The sequence below is a fragment of the Protopterus annectens genome, chromosome 3.part0, assembly GCF_019279795.1.
Source record: "Protopterus annectens isolate FY-2018-M chromosome 3.part0, PAN1.0, whole genome shotgun sequence".
In the NCBI taxonomy this organism is placed as follows: Eukaryota; Metazoa; Chordata; order Ceratodontiformes; family Protopteridae; genus Protopterus; species Protopterus annectens.
Genome location: NC_056731.1, coordinates 1,394,217,628 through 1,394,240,661, shown reverse-complemented (window position 1 = coordinate 1,394,240,661; position 23,034 = coordinate 1,394,217,628). Strand labels below are relative to the sequence as shown.

The 23,034-nt window shown below is 39.5% G+C and overlaps 1 protein-coding gene across 5 annotated transcripts in view; it reads right to left on the bottom strand.

Annotated features, from left to right (window-relative positions):
- Positions 1–23,034, bottom strand: part of ASPH (aspartate beta-hydroxylase) — a 597,360-nt gene that overhangs the window by 342,604 nt on the left and 231,722 nt on the right. For all 5 annotated transcript variants that reach the window (XM_044065474.1, XM_044065473.1, XM_044065470.1 and 2 more), the window contains exon 2: positions 8,886–9,035. In XM_044065474.1, coding sequence (XP_043921409.1) covers positions 8,886–9,035 — 150 coding nt within the window. The remainder of the gene's footprint in view (positions 1–8,885; positions 9,036–23,034) is intronic.

The window sequence follows — 23,034 nt, the reverse complement described above, 5'->3', positions numbered from 1 at the left end:
TGTGGACATGAACTGAATGAAATTCTAAAATATATTAACATGAATTCTGCAACAGGACTGGACAGAACTGAATATATGTATGATGGGCTTGTGATCCAGCCCATCCTGCTCTACCCTACTGAATTTTGATCCCTATCTGTTTAACACTCTTACCTCCTCTTGTGATTACTCATCTCCTAACCTCCTATGAACACCCACTCCCCTCTACTCTTGTGCTTCCCTCTAAGCACACCTCTACACCTAACTTACCTTCTACACTAACCACATTAAATCTTCCTACCATACCTAACTACATATCTACCAAACACCACAAACTTGCTTACCCTAAGCTAAGTAAACAAAGAAATAAAAAATATAATGACATCCTACATAAACAGTCCCAGCTCCAATATTTCTTATTGTTTCAATCACTATTAGATGGGGACATTCACCCTAACCCTGGCCCAAATAGCACAAACACTAATAGTTATATTAAACAAGACAAAGATTCTCCTATATCATCAAACACTTATACCAACTCTCTCACCATAGCTCATCTTAATATACGTAGCATTTGTAACAAGATCTCTCAACTCCATGCCCTTTAAGATGTTCACCATTTTGATATCTTATGTTTATCAGAAACTTGGCTAAAACCTACCATTAAGGATAATGAAATTACCCCTCCCGGGTATAATATCTTTAGACTGGACCGTAAAACCAAAAAGGGAGGTGGCGTAGCAATTCTGTACAAAGCACAACTACAAATTAGTATTTTAAATCTTAACCTTACTCAGGACAATAATGCAGAAGTAATCAGCTCAAAACTTCAAATCAACCCTAATAAATCTATTAACATAATTTGTGTATATCTCCCCCCAGGAAATAACACTAACACTCTAGAATGCATCCTGAGCTTGCTGTCAAACAACCTCCCCCAAGAAACAGTAGTTCTAGGTGACTTTAACATTGATTGGAATTCATTTAATAGTATAAACCCTACATCCCACATAAACCTATATGGCTTCTCTCAACTCATTAACTGTCCAACCAGAACTGATAAATCCAACAACCATGAATCTATTCTAGACTGGATTCTGATTAATACTCCCCAACAAACCTACCAGTCCGGTACCCTTCCAGATGATCTAAGTGACCATTCTTTAACTTATGTCATTAGACACAAAATCAACCTAACCTTACCTGCCACACTTAGAACACTAAGAACAAAAAAGACTTTTAACTCGGAACATTTTCTAGCTGATCTAAAATATTGTAATTGGTCCTCATTGAAATATCTTCCCCTTAATGAAGCAGTAGATTACTTTAACTCTACATTCTTATCAATTCTAGACCAACATGCCCCAACTCGTACCATCAGAACCAAATCAAAAGTAGCACCCTGGCTAACTAATAATACTAGGCATAAAATCATTATTAGAAATAAATCATGGTCAAAATGGCGCACCACTAAAAATCAAACTGATCGTCAAAAATTTAGAAAGCTTAGAAACAGCACTAAAAGAGCTATCCTGACCGACAAAAAAAACTATTACCTTTAGCTGCAGAACATCACTAATAAGGAACCTAAAAAATTCTGGGCCAGTATTAATAATCTTCTGTCTCCAGGTCACTCCATTACACCTAATCCCCAGGACTCTAACCCAGAAAACCCTAAACAAACAGCAAATGACTTCAACTCATTCTTCACAAACACTATCCAAACACTAGCTAGTCATCTATCTCCTGATACCTCAAATCTTCCTCCATCCACATTAAATCCACCTCCTACACTCCAATTACAACCAGTCTCTACCTCCTTTATCACATCATTGCTCCTAAAGTTAAAACCCACCACTCCCTCTGCAGACAAACTGCCTGCAGAATTCTTACAGATAGGTGCCAAAGCCTTAGCCTACCCTATTTCCATCCTGATCAATAGATCTATAAAGGAAGGAATCTTCCCTCTATCTGGAAAATATCTCATATCATCCCACTACATAAAGGAGGAAACTCTAATGATTTCTCTAACTTTCGTCCAATAGCTCTCCTCTCACCAATCGCAAAAATCATGGAAAAATGTATTCACAAACAAGTATTAAATCACCTTCTCAACAACAACTTACTTTCTAACTGTCAGCATGGTTTCAGACCCTCACACAGTACCACTACTGCTTTACTCTCCTTCACTAACTCCATTAACACTAACCGTAACAATAACTATCTATCTCCCTCTGTCTTCATCGACCTATCCAAAGCTTTTGATATGGTGAATCATAAACTTTTACTACATATCCTACAATCACTGGCTCTTGATCATCTTGCCTTGTCCTGGTTTGCATCTTACCTAGAAAATCGTCAGCAGGCAGTACTTTGGAAAAACTCACTTTCTAATCTTCTACCTATCTCCTTAGGTGTACCTCAAGGCTCTATCCTAGGCCCTTTGCTATTTTCTATCTTTATTAATGACCTTCAATCTGCTATCCCATATACTACCTGTATACAATATGCGGACGACTCAACTATAATCTGCTCTGCTAACTCTCATACAGAACTCCAGTCACTTACTCAAAAAGCTTTTAGTGCTGTAGAACAATGGTTCTCTTACCGCTGTCTACTCCTCAACCCCAAGAAAACAAAACTATTACTTTTTTCACCTACTCGTAAATCTACTCCACCTTACTTTACTCTTACATCCACTGACGGAACACTCATCTCTCCTGACTTGACCACAAAACTATTAGGGATAACTATTGATAATAACCTCAACTTTGACTCTCACATCAACAACACCATAAAATTAGTTAATAAAAAATAGGATCCCTTTACAGAATCAAACCTTTCCTAACACCCACAGCAAGGTCCACCATTGCTAGATCTCACCTAATCTCCACTCTTCTCTATGCTTCCCCCATTTACACTAATCTTTCCAAAAACAACATGAAGAAACTAGAAACATCCTATCATAACATAGCTCGATTCGCTATTGGATCTCCTTTTAGAACTCATCACTGCTTGAACCTAAAAGAACTAGGCTGGACTGAACTTCCTAACCAACTTGTACTTCAACAGATCTTAATTGCTTATAAGATTCTATATCAGCCAACCAACACACCAACACTTACTAGCCTTATTTCTCCATACAACAACCTGCAACAACTACGTTCCTCAAATAAACTTCTGATTAATATTACCAAACCTAACAATAATGCAGGAGTCAGTTTATTCTCCAACTCTGTTGGAAAATCATGGAATAAACTACCCTCTGATATCACTTCTTTAACCTCTTTCCAACTTTTCAAATTTCAACTAAAGATTTATCTCAATAAACACTGGCTTTGCTCCTGCACTAATCCTGACTAATGCCAACTCTTCTCTCTTCCATTACCCTTGTTAAAAAAAAAAAAAAAAAAACAACTTTATTTTTTATATTATCTGGTTAACCTGCTATGATGTCATGTGAACTTTTATGCCAATGTATTTTTTTATCTGATTATATTATTGTTTTTATTTCCTATCTTTCTTATGTAACCATTTATGCCTTTTTGTAAAAGTGTACAACTGATGGAGCTTTTCTCCCCGGGCCTCTACTGAAAACGGACATATATCCAGTTGGACTAGCCCGGTCAACAAATGTAAAATAAAATAAAATAAATAAATAAATGAAAGAGTGGAAAAATAATTTTTATAGAAGTTCTGAATGAATGGTTAGAAACTGGAATTAAAGAGAAGGAGATATGTACAGGAGTTATTATGTATATTTAAAAAGGAAATAAAGAGGAGATAAAAAAATGGAGACCTATAACATTGAATAATACAGATTATACATTTTTATGAGAATAATAACAAAAAAGTTACAGAAAAAATGGATAGAATTTATGACCAGGAAGTCAAGTGTTATTATGGATAATAAGAGAAATAATTGAGGATATCATAAATAAAAATGTAGAAGTGAAGTTTATGATAGGGGATATAAGTAAAGCTTATGATAATATTCAATGTAAATCATTATGGGGAATTTTGCAGGCATATAATGTAAGCAAAAAAATATTACACATAATAAAATCTGTTTATGAAAGGAACTATTTGAAACCAAATGTAAATGGCTGGATTGGGGAAGAAATAAAACACAGTGTGCAATAAAGCAGGGCTGCCCAGCTAGTAGTGTAATTTTCTTATTAGTTATGAATGTAATAGTAAAGAAAATTAATAAAATGTCAAGTAATAGTGTATACAAAATGACGAAGGAAGTACAACTGCCAATAATGTATAATTATACAGATGATATTGTATTAATTGTTAAAACTAAAGTATGGATGGAAAAAGTGAATGAAAAATTAAGTATAGATTTAAAGAAAATTGGATTAAGTGTAAATAAGGAGAAAAGTAAAGTATTTGGTTTTGAAGTTATGACAGGAGGTGTTGAGTTCAATGAAAAATACATAAATATATTATGGATAACATTTGGAAGGAATGAATACAGACAACAATGGGATAATATACTCAAAGAAGTAAAGGATATGACTAATTTTTGGAAATCGCACAGAAAAAAAGCACACCTGTTGAACACCATGGTAATAGGAAAAAATGCTTACGTTGCTAACATTTCATGATTCCTATCAAGTATGAAAAGGAATTAATGATGATTATATTCACTTTTTATGGGGTTCTAGACTCGAAATCCAGTCAAAAGAGGGATTCTGTATATGAAAGAAGAGCAAGGAGGTTTGGGTTTAATAAACCCAATAGTAAATGCAGCATCTTTAATTTTATATGTGGTATTAAAAGGAATTATGAAGGAAAATAAAAATGTGATAGAAATGATACTATATTATAAATAAAAAGAATTGTGGGAAGGAATGAAAGTTAAAAAATCAAGTAAAAGCACTGTGAATGAAGAAATGAAAGAGTACCAAAACACAATTGTGTTATGGAAAATAAAAAAAGAATATATGTCAGAAAAATCAGAAAGGAATGGTACTTAAGTATTATGAAAGCATTTTATTGTACTGATCAATGGAAAGATTTAGAAATAGATAAGAAAAAAGCCATAATTATGAGATATAATAAGCTATAAAAGATTAAAGAATGTAATGATTTTAATGGAAATTGTCTATTATAAAACTGCAGGTTAAGCCAAATATATCATACACAAAAGAAGCAAGATACTGTAGAATATGTAATAAATGTGAATAGTTTGAGACTACTGAGCATGTGTTTTTGAAATGTGAAAGTGTTAATAATTTGCAGAAAGAAATATGTAAATATAATAGGGTGAAAAGTTTGTTAAAATTTGAATAAATAAATATGGACATAATAGAATTTGGTTACTATGGTACACGTAAACAGGAAGAAGAAAAGAAAATGGACAGAGTAATATTTTATCCTTCATGGACTATATGAAACGAGAGACTAAATGAAATTAAATACAATGGAAAATGGACTTTGACAAAGATTTTGGAAAAAATAATGTTTTGGTTGTGAATAAAAGAGTGGAAAGATGCTTAAATTGAAATGTATAAATGTATGGAAATTTGTAAATAGATGTAAATAATGTAAATATGTATTAATATGTAATGTATATAATGATAAAAAAACTACTCTTTTCAGGTACTGTGTGATCCTTTACATTCACCTGAGCTACCACCAGCTCAAGTAGATGGGGGACCTCTTGTTTAAAATCTCATCCGAAGGACCAAACGAATACAGCAATATGCTCTATATCTAAAACAATTACCACAGGTGGATCTTGCTGTCTTCAACTGGAGTAATGTATTATAACAGAACAAATGGACTGTTTTCCTCAATCACCACTGGTGTGATTTTACATGTTAAAAAAAAAAATTCAGCAGAGACCAGATAAGCAAGATAGTTTTTGCTTCACTGACATGAATATTCTATCTCTACAGATCCCACTGCAGCTAGGCAACTGGTGTGAGAACTCCAGTCCATCAATACAGAAAGGGTTGCCAGATGAAACAATGTTTGATACTCGCTATAGCACAAACCGGGCTACTGTACATACTTATCCATAAAGTAAACAAATTTGTTCAAGAACTAAAATTAAAACAAGGACCTCAAACTTCACTATGTAAGGAAGGTGCTTTTTGAGATAGTAGAGATGCATCATTTGAAAACCTGCCTGATGGCAGGGCTCAGAGTGTGTGTTTGGATTCTGTTAATAGAACAATGAAAATTCTAATCCCTAAGCTACCAGGGAAAATAATTTGGAGAGTCATTAATAGTACAGTAGCAGAATTCCTTTCCTTAGCAGACAGAATTTACATGTCCCCAAAGTGGTTATTTTGGGCGAGATAGGAGAGAAACCGACTCCGAGGGAACTCTTAGCAGTACAGACAGAAATGCATATGCCAGATGACTGGAAAAGCACTGTAATGTCAAGTGTACTAGAATAATGGGGACACTGACTACAATGGACAGTATGCAGGTAAACTCCAGCTGCATGGAAGTGCTGAAACAGAAGGCTGACTGAAACGAATAGTAGAAAGATGGGAGATGAGCAGTTCAGATTAGGATGCAGCACAAATAACCTGATGTTTACTGTGAGACAAAGATGAGAAGAAACTATATGTAAGGAAATGGACTAACTGGGAATTCCTAGACTTGAAAAGAGCAAGACAAAGTCACAAGAAATCTAATGTAGGCAGACCTGTGAACGCTGAAATTACAACAAACTGGAAGAATTACTGGAAGCCATGTACAAGGACCTAATGACATAAATATAATGTCTGGACTCACAAAGGGGCTCTCACGGGGAGTGGGTGTGCACCAGGGATCTTCTCTAAGCCTATTGTTTATACTAGTGATGTGTTACATTAGCAAACAAGATGAAGTAGACAGGCTAACAAACCTGCTAAAAACTGATTATGTGGCATTACAAGAAGGCCTTGAACAGAACTTCAGCAAGTGATGGGAGAATGGGAAGCAAAATGGAAAGTACACGGGATGAAATCGATAGGGATATCAGAAGAAGCTGAAAATTGAGTCAAAATGTGAAATAATATAACAAATTAGCGGCTTCAAGATTTTGGGAGGGGAGGTTGCGGAGAAGGGAAGTCTAAATAAGAAGATGAATCAGAGTGGCTGCAGCCAACTGGCACAGACTGTCAGTGGTAGTGTGAGAGAGAAAAATGCCAAAAAAGTGGAAAACTAAGGTGTACAGAGCACTGATGTGAATAGTACTACTGTGTGGTACAGAAACCCAGACTGTGACGGCGCAGCAGTTGAGAAGGCTAGAGGTGATGCAGTAGACATGCCTAAAACAGTTGGGTAGGATGAACACTGACAGATGAAGAAATGAGGACATCAGATCATAAAACAAAGTAACTCCAATTGCAGAGAAGATCAAAGAGAACAGACAACGGTGGTTTGGGCACATTGCAGCAGTTAGCATTGTAGCTACACAGCAAGAGGTTCTTCCGTTCAATTCTCAGCTGGAGCGCCTTCTGTGTGTAGTCTACGTGTGTCCCCCATGGTCGAGTGACGTTTAAAGACATGCAGGTAGGTGCGTGCGTGAATGGGCGTCGGGCTGGCAACTCGGCATCCACTGCCAATCATTAGCGGACCGGAGTTCCGCTATGGCGACCCCTAACTGGGAAAAGCTGAAAGACAAAAACAGAAAAGCAGACAACTGTTTAATGAAGACATTTTGGGAAAGATGGGAAGGAAACAATAGCATCCAGCAAAGAGATTAATAGATATGAGTGAGAGAAGACCTAGGATAGTCAGGCATGACCACTGAAGAAGGCAGGATAGTGCAACTGAATTGAAAAAGATGCAACAGTTTACATGACATCCCAACCTCTTACAGAAAATACAATAAAGGGGGTAGTGATAATGATTATACTGATGGATAATGATATAGGTATGATACTGATGATATGGAGAATGGACTATGATGGTGATGTTTTAGGTTTCAATGTTTTAGTTCTTTTCCCTGGTCTCTCTTATTATTTATCAGGTTCTAGAAGTTGTATTGATGTTTAATAGAATGTATTTTAGTTTTTCCAGTTGCCTTCTTTTTGTAATCAAGATGCATTGGTTGAAGTGTTACAAGTCTGTAACTTGTTATTTGTAACTTGTTATTTGTACTCATTATAAATCTCTTATGTCCATATGTGGAGCTTTTCTCCCCGGGCCTCTGCTGAAAATGGAAATATATCCAGTCAGACTAGCCCGGTTAACAAATGTAAAATAAATAAAATAAATAAATGAAAGGTGGGTATTTTGGAAATGTCTTGATTTATGCTATTCAAACAATTAATACTTTACTTGAAATTCAAACATATTACATTAAGTGGATAAAAAATAGAATTACTTTGCTTCTAAGCACTCTAGGTCAGAAAACATGTTTCTGTTCTGTAAGACATGATTGTGCAGCCGTGTACTGTAGGTTTAGATAAGAATGCATATCTCTGTTTTGTAAATTAACAAATGAAATGGTATTATGGAACGTTGCTTAACTAGGAAAGTTAAACTTGAAACAGTCTGTCATTATATTTTGAACTTGCTTGTAATACAAATTCTGTAATACATGCAGCATTTGTTTGTTACAACTTGAAATCATGGGAAACATGCTCACAGTTAGTCAACATTCTGAAATGTAACAGTCTGAGGTGTCACTGGATGATGACTGCATGATGTCACTGCATGCTTAAGAATATGAGTTATGACTGGCAAAATATGCCAAGAGGTACCACCCAAGCTGAAAATCTGTGTGAATTAAGCTAGTCTTCATACTCCGCCATTTTAGATTTGGTTTTGAGCAATCTTGGTAGCTTGTTGTCACTACTTAATTTTATGTCTTAATCCACTGTAGACAGGACAGAAATATAAATATTTACATATTCTGCCACAGTAAGTTTACAATACAATGAGAAACTCACCTAAAATGTCCTCGTAATCCACGAGATCAAACCATACAACTGCCACAGATGTCCAGACTCCCAGCAGTGCAATCACCATGAACCAGGTGAAGAACGAACTTCCAGACAGCCCTTCACCTTTCTTCCCATTCTTGCCTCCATGTTTTGAGTCTGTTAAAGTAAGAAATTGGGGGGAAATACATTACAACAAAATGTTATGAAAACCGAACACTTATGCAGAGACAGCACTACTGAATGGCAGCTCCAATAAACACAGTACTTCATATTTACATATTCAGTTACCATTTCAGTTTTTCTATATGTGCCAGGAAAATATAAATGCCAGTAAATACAAATCTGCAACAAGAAAATACAGCCCCCACAGTTCTTAATTTTCAGACATGCATTTCAGAGTCGATAATATTTCAGCATGTGCTCTTTCAGAGCAAAGAATGAATAAAAATAAAAAATACGGTTCAAAAAAACTAAAAAGAAGTGTTATTAAAACACTCAGCACTTTCATGTACTATACTATTTGAGAGCTGTACACTTCTTCAAATCAATGTTAACACTGATTTAAAGACGTCAACAGTTCTCAAATAGTTTAGTAGACAAAAGTGCTTACCTGTTACTATAGTAGTTCAATAAAGTTGCTCATCTGAACAGTATTATCCATTCATTAAGGGATGCAGCCACCTGAGGATTACAGTACAGAGTTAGGGCTTATCAGCAGTTTCACAGTTGTTCAAGAGCAAAAAGTTCCCAGACACTGGAAAAATGAATCCAGTGAAATATTACCTACTATGACAGTCTGCAGTTACGAGTCTCCCCTTATGCCTCAAAGATTTCCCTGCAAGTGAGCAGCCTACTAACAGTGGCCACAAAGCTAAATTTTCTACCCCAAATGGCACTTCCACTTCCTTTATTGCAACAAATTCCGGTTTAGTAATTTTGTCAGACCCCATGCAGCAATACAACTAGAATATGGAATGTCAACATTTAAAGCAGCCAATTTCAGAGCAGCAATGTAGTGTTATGCAATCAGTAAGTTGGCTATAATTGCGGGAGATAAAAGAAAAGTACATTGTAGCCTCAACATGTATGGCACTCCGATCTTTCTCTACAATTTTCAATTGTCACCGTTAATGTTTAAAAAGTCAAGACACTTAAAAGAATATTATAAGGTTTTAGTAACATTCAAAGCTGCAAGAAAAATGTGAGGTTAGGGCAGTAGTCCCTACCTCTGTAAAGACTACATTAGCTTTACTTATAATTTACTGTATCAAAAGACTGGCCAAAAACAAGACTTTACCATACCCAATTACTTTCAGACATAAAGGCAGAACAAAGTACAGTTGTGTATACCTACCATAAATGTAGATGTTCGAGTGCCTTCACTGTTGCAGTCATAACTGTAGGGTACTCCTGCCGGCAGGCAGCCCGAGGTCGGCCAGAATATCAAAGTCTGGGTCCAGCGTCAGCAAGTACCCCGACGTCAGAACGCATGGGTATAAAGCTAACAGCCGACGCCATCTTCTCCAGCCTTTCTTGCCCCTGATGTCAGAAGCCCCCATAAAACCAAAAGGTATCCCAAGGGAAACACAAATACACCAGAAAGGAAGTGGAAAAGAAACAAGAGGGGTCTGGAGGGAGGGAAACACCGACTGCAACACTGAAGACACTCGAACATCTACATTTATGGTAGGTATACACAACTGTACTATGTTCTTCGTGTTTCACTGTTGCAGTCATAACTGTAGGGTAGAATCCCACAGCTGAGAACACGGGAGGAGGTTATGAAGAAGAAGGAGCAGCTAGAAGACCCTGCAAAACAGCAGAGGCAAAGCCTGCCCTAGACTTAGAGTACAAAGGGAGGTTATAGTGCTTGGAAAAGGTGTGCACAGAGCTCCAAGTGGCAGCCTCCAGAATGTCCTTAGTAGGAACTCCCCTGAGAAAGGCTGCTGAAGTAGCAGCTGCTCTAGTAGAATGAGTCCTGACAGTACCTGGAATCTGTTTTCCATAAAGAGAGTAACAATATCTTATTCCATGAGCAATCCATTTGGAAATAGTTTGCTTAGAAATAGCTTTACCTAGAGAACTGGAAGCAAATGAGATAAGCAATTGATCTGATTTTCTGAAATCTTTAGTTTTGTCCAAGTAAAAACATAGTTGCCTGTGTACGTCCAATGAATGCAAAATCCTCTCCCCCTTATTTTGGGGTTTTGGGAAAAAGGTAGGAAGGTGAATAGTCTGATTTAGAGCCACTCTAGAAACTACCTTAGGCATAAAAGTAGGATTGGTCCTCAAGGAAACTCTGTCCTGATGGAAGATGAGGTATGGCTCCATGGCCATGAGGGCTTGCAACTCAGACACCCTTCTGGCAGAAGTCAAGGCCAACAAGATAGCTGTCTTCCAGGATAAGAACTTAATATCCGCAGAGGCAGTTGGCTCAAAAGGAGGCAAAGTAAGCTTTTCCAAGACATAGTTGAGATCCCAAGGAGGGATAGGATGAGATAAAATGGGAGGATCACAACTGAAATGAGACGAAATAGCAGAAGCATGAATTTTAATGGAAGAAAAGGAAAGACCTTTAATCAAAAGGTCTGAGAGATAAAGTAAAATAGAGGGAATATCAAGTAAAAAAGGATCCGAACCACGATCCTGCATCCAAATACAAAATCTTTTCCATTTAGAAGCATAAGATTTCTTTGTACTAGGACGCCTAGCTTCCAAAAGAATATCCACAACTTGTTTCGGAAGAGAAGAAGGAATCAATTGCCTTTGATGAGCCAACCTGCCAGGCAGAGAGTCTTGATTTGAGAGTGAAATACCTGACCCTGATGCTGGGACAGTAGAGAATGGGTCAGAGGAAGACTCCAAGGGGGTTCCAAGCAAAGGTGCAACAGAGTTGGATACCAAAACTGACGAGGCCAATTTGGAGCTATCAAAATAATCAGTCTGGGTTTGTCCAGCTTTATCTTTAGCAATACCCGAGGCAGAAGAGGAAGAGGAGGGAAGGCATATCCCAAAAGATTCCTCCAGCTGAAGGACAGGGCATCCACTTTCCAAGCTGTTTTGTGGAAGGACCTGGTGCAAAAGAGAGGCAACTGATGGTTGAGATGGGACGCAAACAGATCTGAGGACAGCCCCAAACTGAAGTTATCTTGCTGAATAAGTTGGGGTCCAACATCCATTCGTGAGGATCCAAAATGTTTCTGCTTAAGCTGTCTGCTAAGAGATTCTGATTTCCTGGAATGAACTGTGCCTGAAGATCTAGATTCAAATTCAGGGCTGTGTCCCATAAGGTCATGGCAAGTTTGCAAAGGGGGTAAGAGTGAGAGCCCCCTTGCTTGTTTATGTACCACATGACTGTGGTATTGTCTGTTCGAATTAGCAGAGGTCCCGGAAGGCTAGAAGAGCATTTTGGACTGCCAACATTTCTTTCAAGTTGATGTGCCATAGAAGGTGTTTGTTTTCCCAAGAGCCCTGTTGGCATTTGTCTAGAAAATGAGCTCCCCAAGCATAATCCGAGGCGTCCGTGGTTATGATCTGAGTAGGTTGAGAAAGACGAAAGGGCTTCCCTTCGTTCAAAACACACATCCTGGACCACCAAAGGAATTCCTTCTGGAGGCAGGGAATCAGTGGAATCATTGTATCCAGACTGTGGCAGTGCTGAGACCATACACTCTTTAGATACCATTGACGTTTCCTCATGTGAAGCCTCGCATTTGGAATCAACAGGATGCAAGAGGCAATGTAGCCCAAAGCCTGCAGGAATTTCCTTGCAGTGAGCTGAGTCAAGGTTGCCAAGGTCTTGAAGATTGAAGCCAGCTGTAACTGTTTTTCTGGAGTAAGGAAGGCCATCTGTAAACTTGTGTCTAGAAGAGCTCCCAAGAAGATCATTCGTTGAGAAGGAATCAAATGTGACTTTTTTGTGTTCACTGAGAATCCCAGTAGTAGGAGAAGACGTTGAACAAAATGCAGGTGTTGAAGTAAAAGGTCTTTGCTGTCTGCCTGAATTACACAGTCGTCCAGATAGGGGTAAATCTGAATCCCCTGAAGTCTGCAGTAAGCTACTACTGGAGCCAGGCATTTGGTAAAAACTCTGGGCGTAGTAGATAAGCCAAATGGCAGTACAGAGAATTGGAAGTGTCTCGAGCCTGCCTTGAATCTGAGGTACTTTCTGCATTGTTGCCTTATGGGGACGTGTAAGTAAGCCTCTTTTAAGTCCAATGTTACCATCCAAGCATTTTGTGAGAGCATTGGGAGAAGTTGTTGAAGAGTAAGCATCTTGAATTTTGGAATTTCCAAAAAGGTGTTTAATATTGAGAGGTCCAGAATTGGTCTCCAGGAGTTTTGTTTTCTTGGGACCAGAAAAAGTCTTGAATAAAAACCTTTCCCCACCTCTAGAGGTGGAACAGGTTCTATGGCTCTTAAGGCTAATAAAGCGTCCACTTGATTTAAGGCCTCTGTCCATTGATGTTTTGGCAGATCTGGCCAGCCGGAAGGCCTTGGCAAGTGTGAAAGTGGAATCTGTAGCCTTTCAAAATCACGTCTAACACCCATATGTCCTGGGTAATGAGAGTCCAATTTTGGTAAAAAAGAGAAAGTTTTCCTCCGAGAGGGGCATCCAGGAAAGGAGGACCTGTAGCCCAACAGCGGGAGTCATTGGGTCTGCTTTCTTTGGGTTTGAGGTCTGTCTTCTCCCCTTCTAGGTGAAGAAGCAGTCCACTGTCTAGATCTGTAAGAGGCCTGAGCCTGCGCCAGACCTCTGGAGCGTCTATATCTTCCCCTTTAAGGCCTGTCAGAAGTGGGAAAAGACCAATTTTTGGAGGGCCAATTTCTAGAAAATCTAGGAGGCTGTACTTGCAAAAAATCTTTTACAGTCTGCATAGACTTGGCTTTTTCTTCCATCTTTTTAATAACCTCCTCAGCCTTAGATCCAAATAAAACATCATGCTGAACAGGGGCATCTAGCAATTTAGCCTTAACTTGTTCGGGTAAATTCTGCTCACGAAGCCAAGCATGTCTCCTGATAACAGTACCAGAGGCAGCAGCCCTGCAGGAAGCCTCTAAGGCATCAAAACCACAATGTAAACTGTGTTTGCTAACTTGTTCAGTTGCATGCAACACATCCTGTAATTCCTTGTCCTCAGCACATGCAAGAAAGGTAGAAAGCCTTTGTTTTAAAACAGATAAAAGAAACTGTTGATACTTAAACATGTGAAACTGGCAATTTAAAGCTCTAATAGAGAGGGTAGCTGAAGTATAAACCTTTTTGCCCCACCTGTCCAGAGCACGAGAATCCTTTTCAGAGGGGATAGGATTCTTAGAGGAGGCGGCCTTAGCAGCCTTGGAACCCTGCAAAATAGTTTCAGGATCAGCAGAAGGGTTCTTAAATAAGAACTGATGGGAATCAGGGACCCTGTAAAATCTATCAGGCTTAGAAGGAGCAGGCGGCATGGAATCGGGATTCAAGTTAGCTTCAGAGAAGGCATCATCCACAATGTCAAGTACAGGAGGAATAGCTAAAGGCCTGTGTTGAGGGAGAAGAAGAAATTCCCTAAGTCTCTTTTTGGAAGCAGAATAATCCTGACCTTCCCAATGAAAATGCTCCCTCATCTCATGCAAGGTTTCCCCAAAAGAGAAATCTTCAGGGGGAGAGGCAGAGGGAACAGAATCCTCTGCATCCGAATCCTCATAAGGAGGAAAAGAATAATCCTGATCAGAGGAAGAAACTGAAGATACTGAAGCCTGATCAGAGGAATCATAAGGGATATCCTGTCTAGGCCTTTTCTCAGGAGGAGGATGAGAGCCCTTAATCATAGTTAATAAATCCTCAGCCATCCGTAGTAATTGCTTCTGAGTCTTAGGAGCTGAATCCGAAGAAGCTTGAGCAGAAAGTCTGGGTTTAACAGGAGTCTTTGACTTATCACCATTTCCACAAAGACAAAGGCTATGTGAAGGCCTGAAGACCCCCTCAGAAGCCGGTACCTGCACAGCGATTCCGGACCCATCTGAAGGAGCGACGTCCGAAGGTCCTGCAGCAGACAAATTACTAGGCCTAGATGGCTCCCCATGGGAGTCCGTGTCGGCCATCGTTTCTGAAGTGGCAGACGCAGGGGCTGCAAAAGTGCCTCACTGACTACCGCCAAACCCGAAGCTGGCTCCGGCTGCAAAGTATCCTGTTTGGACCTCGGAGGCCTGTCCTTGTCTTTGCGTTCCTTCTGTATTCCGGTAGTCGGTAAAGTATCCGACGACATCCTATAATTAAATCGTCTACCGAAGTAATTCAAGGCCCAATCGTACCTACGCTTGATAGTGCGAGAATTAAACCTGGCACAGAACTGACAGCAAGAAACGTCGTGGTCAGGGCCTAAGCAAGGTAGACAGTAAGAGTGGAAATCTTTATGAGGTATTTGTTTTCCACACGATACACAATTATTAACTTTTTCTGACATCGGAGGAGCAAGAAAAAGGTTTCCCCAACGGGGTACTTAGCTTTGAGAAGAGAAGTAAAAAACTTCGGACCGACGACAATTACACCACGTTGTCTTGAAAACGCCAACCAACAACTAGCGAACTGCTTTGCACCGCACTGCAGAAAGACTGGAGAAGATGGCGTCGGCTGTCAGCTTTATACCCATGCGTTCTGACGTCAGGGTACTTGCTGACACAGCCGACGCCGGACCCAGACTTTGATATTCTGGCTGACCTCGGGCTGCCTGCCGGTAGGAGTACCCTACAGTTATGACTGCAACAGTGAAACACGAAGAACATCTGGTGAGAGACAGAAAGGGGGTCAAATACAGCAACAATTTGGTAGACAATTTAATGAATACCTGGAGAAAATGAATTAACAAAATACATGCAAGTGCTTCTCCCACTTCTGCCTGCTAACCATCAATCTTCCCCATCAGACTCGGGCCCATTCAATCACTAGCAGTGGGGAGTCCCATGATCTGCCATGGTGACAGCTGTATAGAGAGGCCAGCATTCATGCAGATGTCAGAGAGTTTGCAATCTCAGTAGCAATTAGGCAAGAATACTTTTTTTTTTTGTTAAATCCCTGAGTAGAGGTAGATATATAGCACACAGTGGGAACATATGTGAAATATTACTGGCAAAGTCAATTTGAACTTTAAATCATAATGCTCTTGAAAACTGCTGTGAACAAGGTCATGCATTCGCAGCAAGAACTGAACAAGTGCAAATTATGACCAACACTGCTCCAAAACTATAAACATCTAAACGAAGTCTAACCTAGCCCCACCACATTAAAATTAGTCCAAGAAAGTGAAAAGTATCTCTACATAAAATGTAAATAAGTGCTGAATGCACTTTATTGCTCATTAACAAATACCTTTTTGTATATATGTAATGTCTGGGTCACAACTGAATATGGTCTTTGTCGACCTACCCAGGTAACAAATGTATAAACATAAATTACTGTAAATGGCCAGCTGCGTGACTTATGGATGCCCCATCCCAGATGGAAGATATCACATTACAATGCCCACCACAGATGGTGGATCATGCAGCTGACCACAGCAGTCACAAATTACCCCCACACCCCCAGGCAAATAACTATGATTTCTGCAGATGAATGAAGAATATATGAGAAGGGCTATCAGGAGGATGCTTCAAAGTTTTCAGTTCCCTGAAACTGTTACTACAACAAGGCCAAATAACCATGTCACTAAACTATTAACTTCTTAGTAAGTGACTTTATCACATGAAAAGGCCACTGAACAAACATAAAAATGTTATAACAAGTACAGGGCGCTGTTAAAGCTCAGCTAAGCAATAAAAATGTTGCCGTTAAAAAAAGGTCTGTCTTTGCTAGCGGAAAAACATATACTGCACTCCAAATGATATTAATAATACTGTTTTAAGTCACTAATAATAAAGAAGATTTGGCATAATTTGGGGCGTCTCATTTTATTTTATCCATTTGGGTTAAAATAACCATTCTAGTGCTGGATATTTGGTTTGTGTATATATATATATATATATATATATATATATATATATATATACACACACATATATATATATATATATATATATATATATATATATATATGTGTGTGTGTGTGTGTATACATGCATACATATACATACAATCATCAATCATGCATGTATGCATGCTTGTACACAAACGGACACAAACACACACCTGAATCTCACTCTTCTATAATTATCATACTGTTTACTTCTGTATTACTCAGACCTAATACTCTAGCATATCTGGTTTGTGGATTATGTTACATTTTCTCTTTGGCTTAAATTACACTCATTTCTTTTTGTTTACTAAAATGGCTACATAGCCATTCTCTTCCCAAACATGGTGCGTATGCATGCAAAGGAAAGGAAATAACGACAGAGCCAAAGATTCAACAAAATGTCTGTACCTATAAGAGGTTCTTATGGAAGTGATGTGTGGTAATAAATTGTTGCACAACTTTTCTTAGTAAATTTTGGTCATTACTTCAATCTTTTGCCAATGGGATGTATAATGGCAAATGGCACAATCACAGAAGTCCAGGGAACAGATACCAGAAAAGAAGTCCCTTTATGAATACCTACTGTACCACTTTCCTTGGCAGTGAAGCAGTCTTTAACTTGGTTAAACCCCTCTTGCTGTATAAAGTGTAATTTTTCTCCTCCCACCAACACTCTTCAGTACAGATTGTAGGTCCATTTGTAGCAGCTAGTCTGCAAGATGCCCTTCCTACTGCCTTTTGTCTTTCCTGCTTGTGTAAGTTCCCAGACCATGGTATGTTAGCCAAGTCAGAAGGAGAAATGGGGATTCCTGGTGCATTATGCAAACAGATTAAGGCAGTCTGCAGTTCATGAATCATGATACAGCTTCTGAATGAGCCCTAAGGAGCCCCTAACTTGCTGAGTTATGTCACAGAGGTGGGCATCCAATGGTGCCACGAAAGAGCAACCTCTGCCTATCTTCTTCTTATGCCTACCCACTATTATGTTGGCACTCTTTCTCCTTCCTCTGAAAATTAAGCAGGCGTTATAAACTGGTCACTCCCTCTAGCTCCCAGGCCATCTGGACTGCAGCCAGGGCTACATCTGTCTGCACCACGTAGCCAAAACAGCACATTTTTGAAAAGGTAAAGGTTAAGAACATGCAGTAGGAGCTAAACACTTTTCTGGGACATCTACACAAATACTCTTGGCACTATAAAACACAACATTGCATCAGAAAAAGTCTTGTCAAACTTTCGAACACAACAGTACTTTTGTGCAAATTCAGCACAAATACAATAAATACACGACAGAAACAGTACTGTTTATACTAACACTGCCAAATAATAAACCCAACTCAGAGACTAATCATTTTTCTTCTTTCTTTAGGAACACTTTCAATTATAATTATTATATCCATTCTAATTGTCATAGTTTAATTCCTCTGCAGATATTCAAAATTTGTTTTCGTAGCCCATTCTGAAATTGAAAGTATGATGGGCAGAGCTTGATTTTTCTCTCTATCAAGTAACATGTCTCAAAACTTCCAGCACGTTTTTACTTTTTTGTAGTTTTTGTATGGCCTCTCATTTAAAATGAGAGAAACTTTACAATTAAAAGCCATTGTCTGCTATCACTTTTAAACAAACACAGAAGAAAATGATCATTACTTATTCATTCTCCAATACCTGCTTTGTCCAAATCAGGGGTCTTGGGGAAAACATCTACATTGGCATTCAGTGGGCACAAGGGAGAGAAATTATCAATAGACTGCATGCTAGTCTATCACATGGCACATGCGTGCGCAATAACGTACACATACAATTCAGAGTTCACCTACAGCACACATTCAAGATATAGGATAAAACTGAACAGCCTGCCCATTGCAAGTAGTATCACACTAGTTACCATTCTACATCACATGCTAGTGATATTCTGTCCAAATAAAGGAATTTCTTTACATGTCACACAGCAGAAGTCAAGTATGGTGTGTAATTACATAATATTCAGTCTAAGTTAAAAGAATAGCATGTTTCCAATTTATAGTACAAAAGAAATCAATAATAAAGACTGGAAGGTTCCTGAAACCGTATGCGGACTATGAATATTACATTTGGGGTATGTAATCCAGTCACAGATTCACAGACATTCAGGCCCACTGGGGCTTACATTCATGCCTTCTAGTACCTTCCCTCTGACTGAACTTCCTTTCTTTCTACAGGAGGTCCATACCATTCAATCCTGGAGAAAAAATGTGGATACACATCCAGCCATCTACAGTAGGTTATGTTTAAAGACAGTCATGGCACTGTTTAACATGCAAGGGAAATTTATTCCAGAAGTAAGGGAAATTTATTCCAGAAGTTTGGGAGGTGCCAGGTTATAAACCTGTCCTTCCATCAAGTTTTCCTTACCTGATGGTGAAGATTTAGGTCTCTGGTTCTAGTACTGGTGGAGATATTACATGTCAGAAGAATCAGGAGGTCCTCAACAATGGGGTTTCTAATGGTGTTTTAAGCAAGACAGAGCTCTCTCCTCAAAAAAAGTCCATTAGACACTGAATACAGGGATATTGCCATCAACCCAAGTACCCAAGTCCCAGACTACATGTAGAGGTATATTGATTATACAGTATGATGAGGGAAGGGTAAGGGCATGCTTCTGTGTGTACAAATAACTTATGTGGATTAACTTACCATTAATTATTATTTGATTTTACATTTGTTTACCGGGAAAGTCAGACATGTTCACTGGAGGCCTGGGGAGAAAAGCTCCATTATAGAGATACAACTGCTTATAAAAAAAGAAAAAAATATTAATGCTAATATAGAATATGAAGAAGATTTACACTAGGCGCAGATATTTTCCAAGAGTTGTCAACAAATTCCATGACAGAAAATAGCCACTGAGGTACAGCTTGTTTACCCTTGCATTAGTACATTTACAGTGGGCCATGAGTTACAAAAAGTACTTGGCCAGACTAGGTGATAAACAGGTTATATGGTCAGTCGTGACATGTTTCACAAGGGATGGCAGCCTAGTATTCTCCTGTGACCTGGCCTCAATGTACAAGGCCATTAAGTAAGCCAATGTGGAATGCATTCACATCCCTTACATTTGATGCTACATAGTTTACTGTATTTAAAATAGCCCTAAGAAGGTTGCAAGAACAGGACATGCATTCACTGATAAAAATAATTTTATCCACTGAAATATTTTTTCCCCTTTTTTAAGCTTGCTTATCTGTCTAGTAACTACACGATAGTCCACTCCTTCCATTAACTTCCATGTTTCAGACTACCTGGGGATGCAGATAGAGTATTTCGCTTATAACCAAAGAATTAAATCTGACAACCAACAATAATGGAGCCATTGTCATTTAGTAAAAAATGCATTTAATAAGATATACAAACAAAGCTGATGTTTGATGAAGTGTAAACGATTAATAGATGAAAGCCCTTAACCAATCTGTTTTACGTATTTCTTTGTATGATTTATTCATTTTTTAACTAAATGGCAGCAACTCTTACTTTTGTCGGTCAGCATTGACGTTTTGGTTATTTATTCTGTTAACATTCTCCAAAAAGTGCAGTTGTGTACACTTACAATAAATGTAGATCTTCGAGTGTATTCACTGTTGCAGTCATCACACTTGGGTTATCTGCCTGCAGGTAGCCCTCAGTCGGCCAGAATACCAGTCTTGGGATTTCTGCGTCAGATGCTGCCACCTCTTCCATGACGTCAGATTGTCAGGGGGTATAAACCATGCAGCCGATACCATTACATCAGTTTTTTCTTGCCCCAGATGTCAAGAGCCCCCAAAATAGGAAGCAATCATATGGTGTGGAACACCTCCAGTAGAAAGTAAATACCATTGCCATAAGACATGGCCAAAAAAGAGGATAGGTAGAAAGTGCAGAAAAGACTGGGGGCAGGAGGGAGGGTAACCAGGACTGCAACAGTGAATACACTCTACCATCTACATTTATGATAAGTGTACACAACTGTACTACGTTGTTCGTGTTTCACTGTTGCAGTCATCACACTTGGGTTGATTCCCAAACTTGAGGAAGGATGGAGGCAGTCAAGAAGTATTAGGGCTGGCTAGCAAGCCTTTTAAGACTGCTGTGGCAAATCCAGCTCTGGATTTAGAAAAGATAGGCAAGTGGTAATGCTTGGCGAAGGTGTGCACAGAACTCCAGGTTGCAGCTTCCAAGACGTCCCTGGTAGGGACTCCCCTGAGAAATGCTGTAGACGTTGAGGTAGCCCTAGTGGAATGAGGTCTGATCCCCCGTGGGGTAGGTTTTCCATGGTGTTTGTAGCAGAAATGGATGCAGTGTGCTATCCATTTAGAGTTTGCTTTGAAATGGCCTTGCCCTCTGCCCCTGTAGCAAAGCTGACTAGCAGCTGGTCAGATTTTCTGAAAGGTTTAGTCCTGTGAAGGTAGAACCTGAGCTGTCTGTGCACGTCAAAGGAGTGCAGGATCCTTTCCCCTTTATTCTGAGGATTAGGAAAAAAGGTTGGTAAATGGATGGATTGGTTTAAAGCCACACTGGATACCACCCTGGGCATAAATGATGGGTTAGTCCTGAAGAAAACCCTCTCCGCATGGAAGATAATGAAGGGTTCTATAGCCATAAGGGCCTGTAACTTGGACACTCTTCTTGCTAAAGTGATGGCTAGAAGTAAGGCTGTTTTCTAATTGAGGAATTTTAACTCTGCTGTAGCAGCAGGCTCAAAGGGGGGGGGGGTGAGCTTCTCTACTGCAAAGTTAAGGTCCCAGGCAAGAGTGGGAGCTCTCCTTGGGGGTCTTAAATTGTTAGCTCTTCTCAGGAACTGTTTGATCAGAGGGTGAGAGAAGAGGGGTGGCTCAGTACTGTAATGAGCTGAGATGGCAGAGGCATGAATCTTAATTGATGAGAAGGACAGGCCTTTGTGGAGCAACTCTGCTAGATAATCTAGGATTTGAGGTAAGGTGGGCACTGCTGTGTCCTTTCCTTGAGACTGGCTCCAAGAACAGTAGCGTTTCCACTTTTCTGAATAGAATTTCAGAGTACTAGGCCTTCTGGCCTCAAGGATAACATCCAGCACCTATTTGCTGAGGGTTGCTGGTGATGAATTCAGGGAATAAGCCAGGTTCAGGGTTTGCAGCTGAGGATGAAAAATCTGTCCCTCCTGCTGGGACAGCAGAGAGAGAGTCTGATGTAGGTGCCAGGGTGGAACTGCTGTCAGACTGCGTAGGAGTGGGTACCAGTACTGGCGTGGCCAGCCTGGTGCAATAAGGATTGTCCTTGGCCTGTCCTGTTTGATCTTGAGTAGTACTTTTGAAAGGAGGGGCAGAGGGGGAAAGGCATAGATCGAGAGGTTTTCCCATGTAAACAGACAGGACATCCACTTTCCATGCTTGGCTGTGGGGAATTCTGGTGCAAATTTTGCTCAGTTGATGGTTTTTGGGGGAAGCAAACAGGTCCACTTCTCGTGTCCCCCACCCATGTATTAGAAGTTTGAATGAGTTGGTTTCTAGTTTCCACTGGTGTGGGTTAATTAGATTTCTGCTTAAGTCATCTGCCAGTGAATTTTGTTTGCCTGGCAGGAGTTGAGCTTGCAGGTGCACTTGATTGCTCAAGGCTGTGTTCCACAGAGCCATGGCTAACCTGCAGAGTGGGTAGGAATGAGATCCCCCACCCCCTGCTTGTTTATGTACCACATAACTGTTGTGTTGTCTGTCTTTATCAAGAGTTGTCCTGGCAGGATAATGTATTTGAAAGCTGTCAGTGCATTCTGTACAGCTAACATTTCTTTTTGATTGATGATAGGTGAATTTGTCCTGGGCTCCATTTGCCTTGAATGCATTTGCCTGCCATGTGAGCCCACCATGCAAAGTCTGATGCGTCTGTTGTCAGGGTTTAGGCGGTGAGGGGTTGAGTGAAAGGGAGTCTCTTGTTGTGGTTCCCAGCCTCTGCCCACCAAAGGAACTCTGCCCTTAAGCAAGGAATGATAGGAATCACTGTTTCCAGGTCCTGAGAATGTTGACACCAGAGACTTTAAGTACCATTGAAGTTTCCTCATATGCAGTCTTGTATATGGAATGAGTAGAATGCATGAGGCCATGAACCCTAGGGCTTGCAGTATTTTTCTTGCAGATAGCTGGGTTTGGGTAGCCAGTAGTTTGAAGTAATTTGTC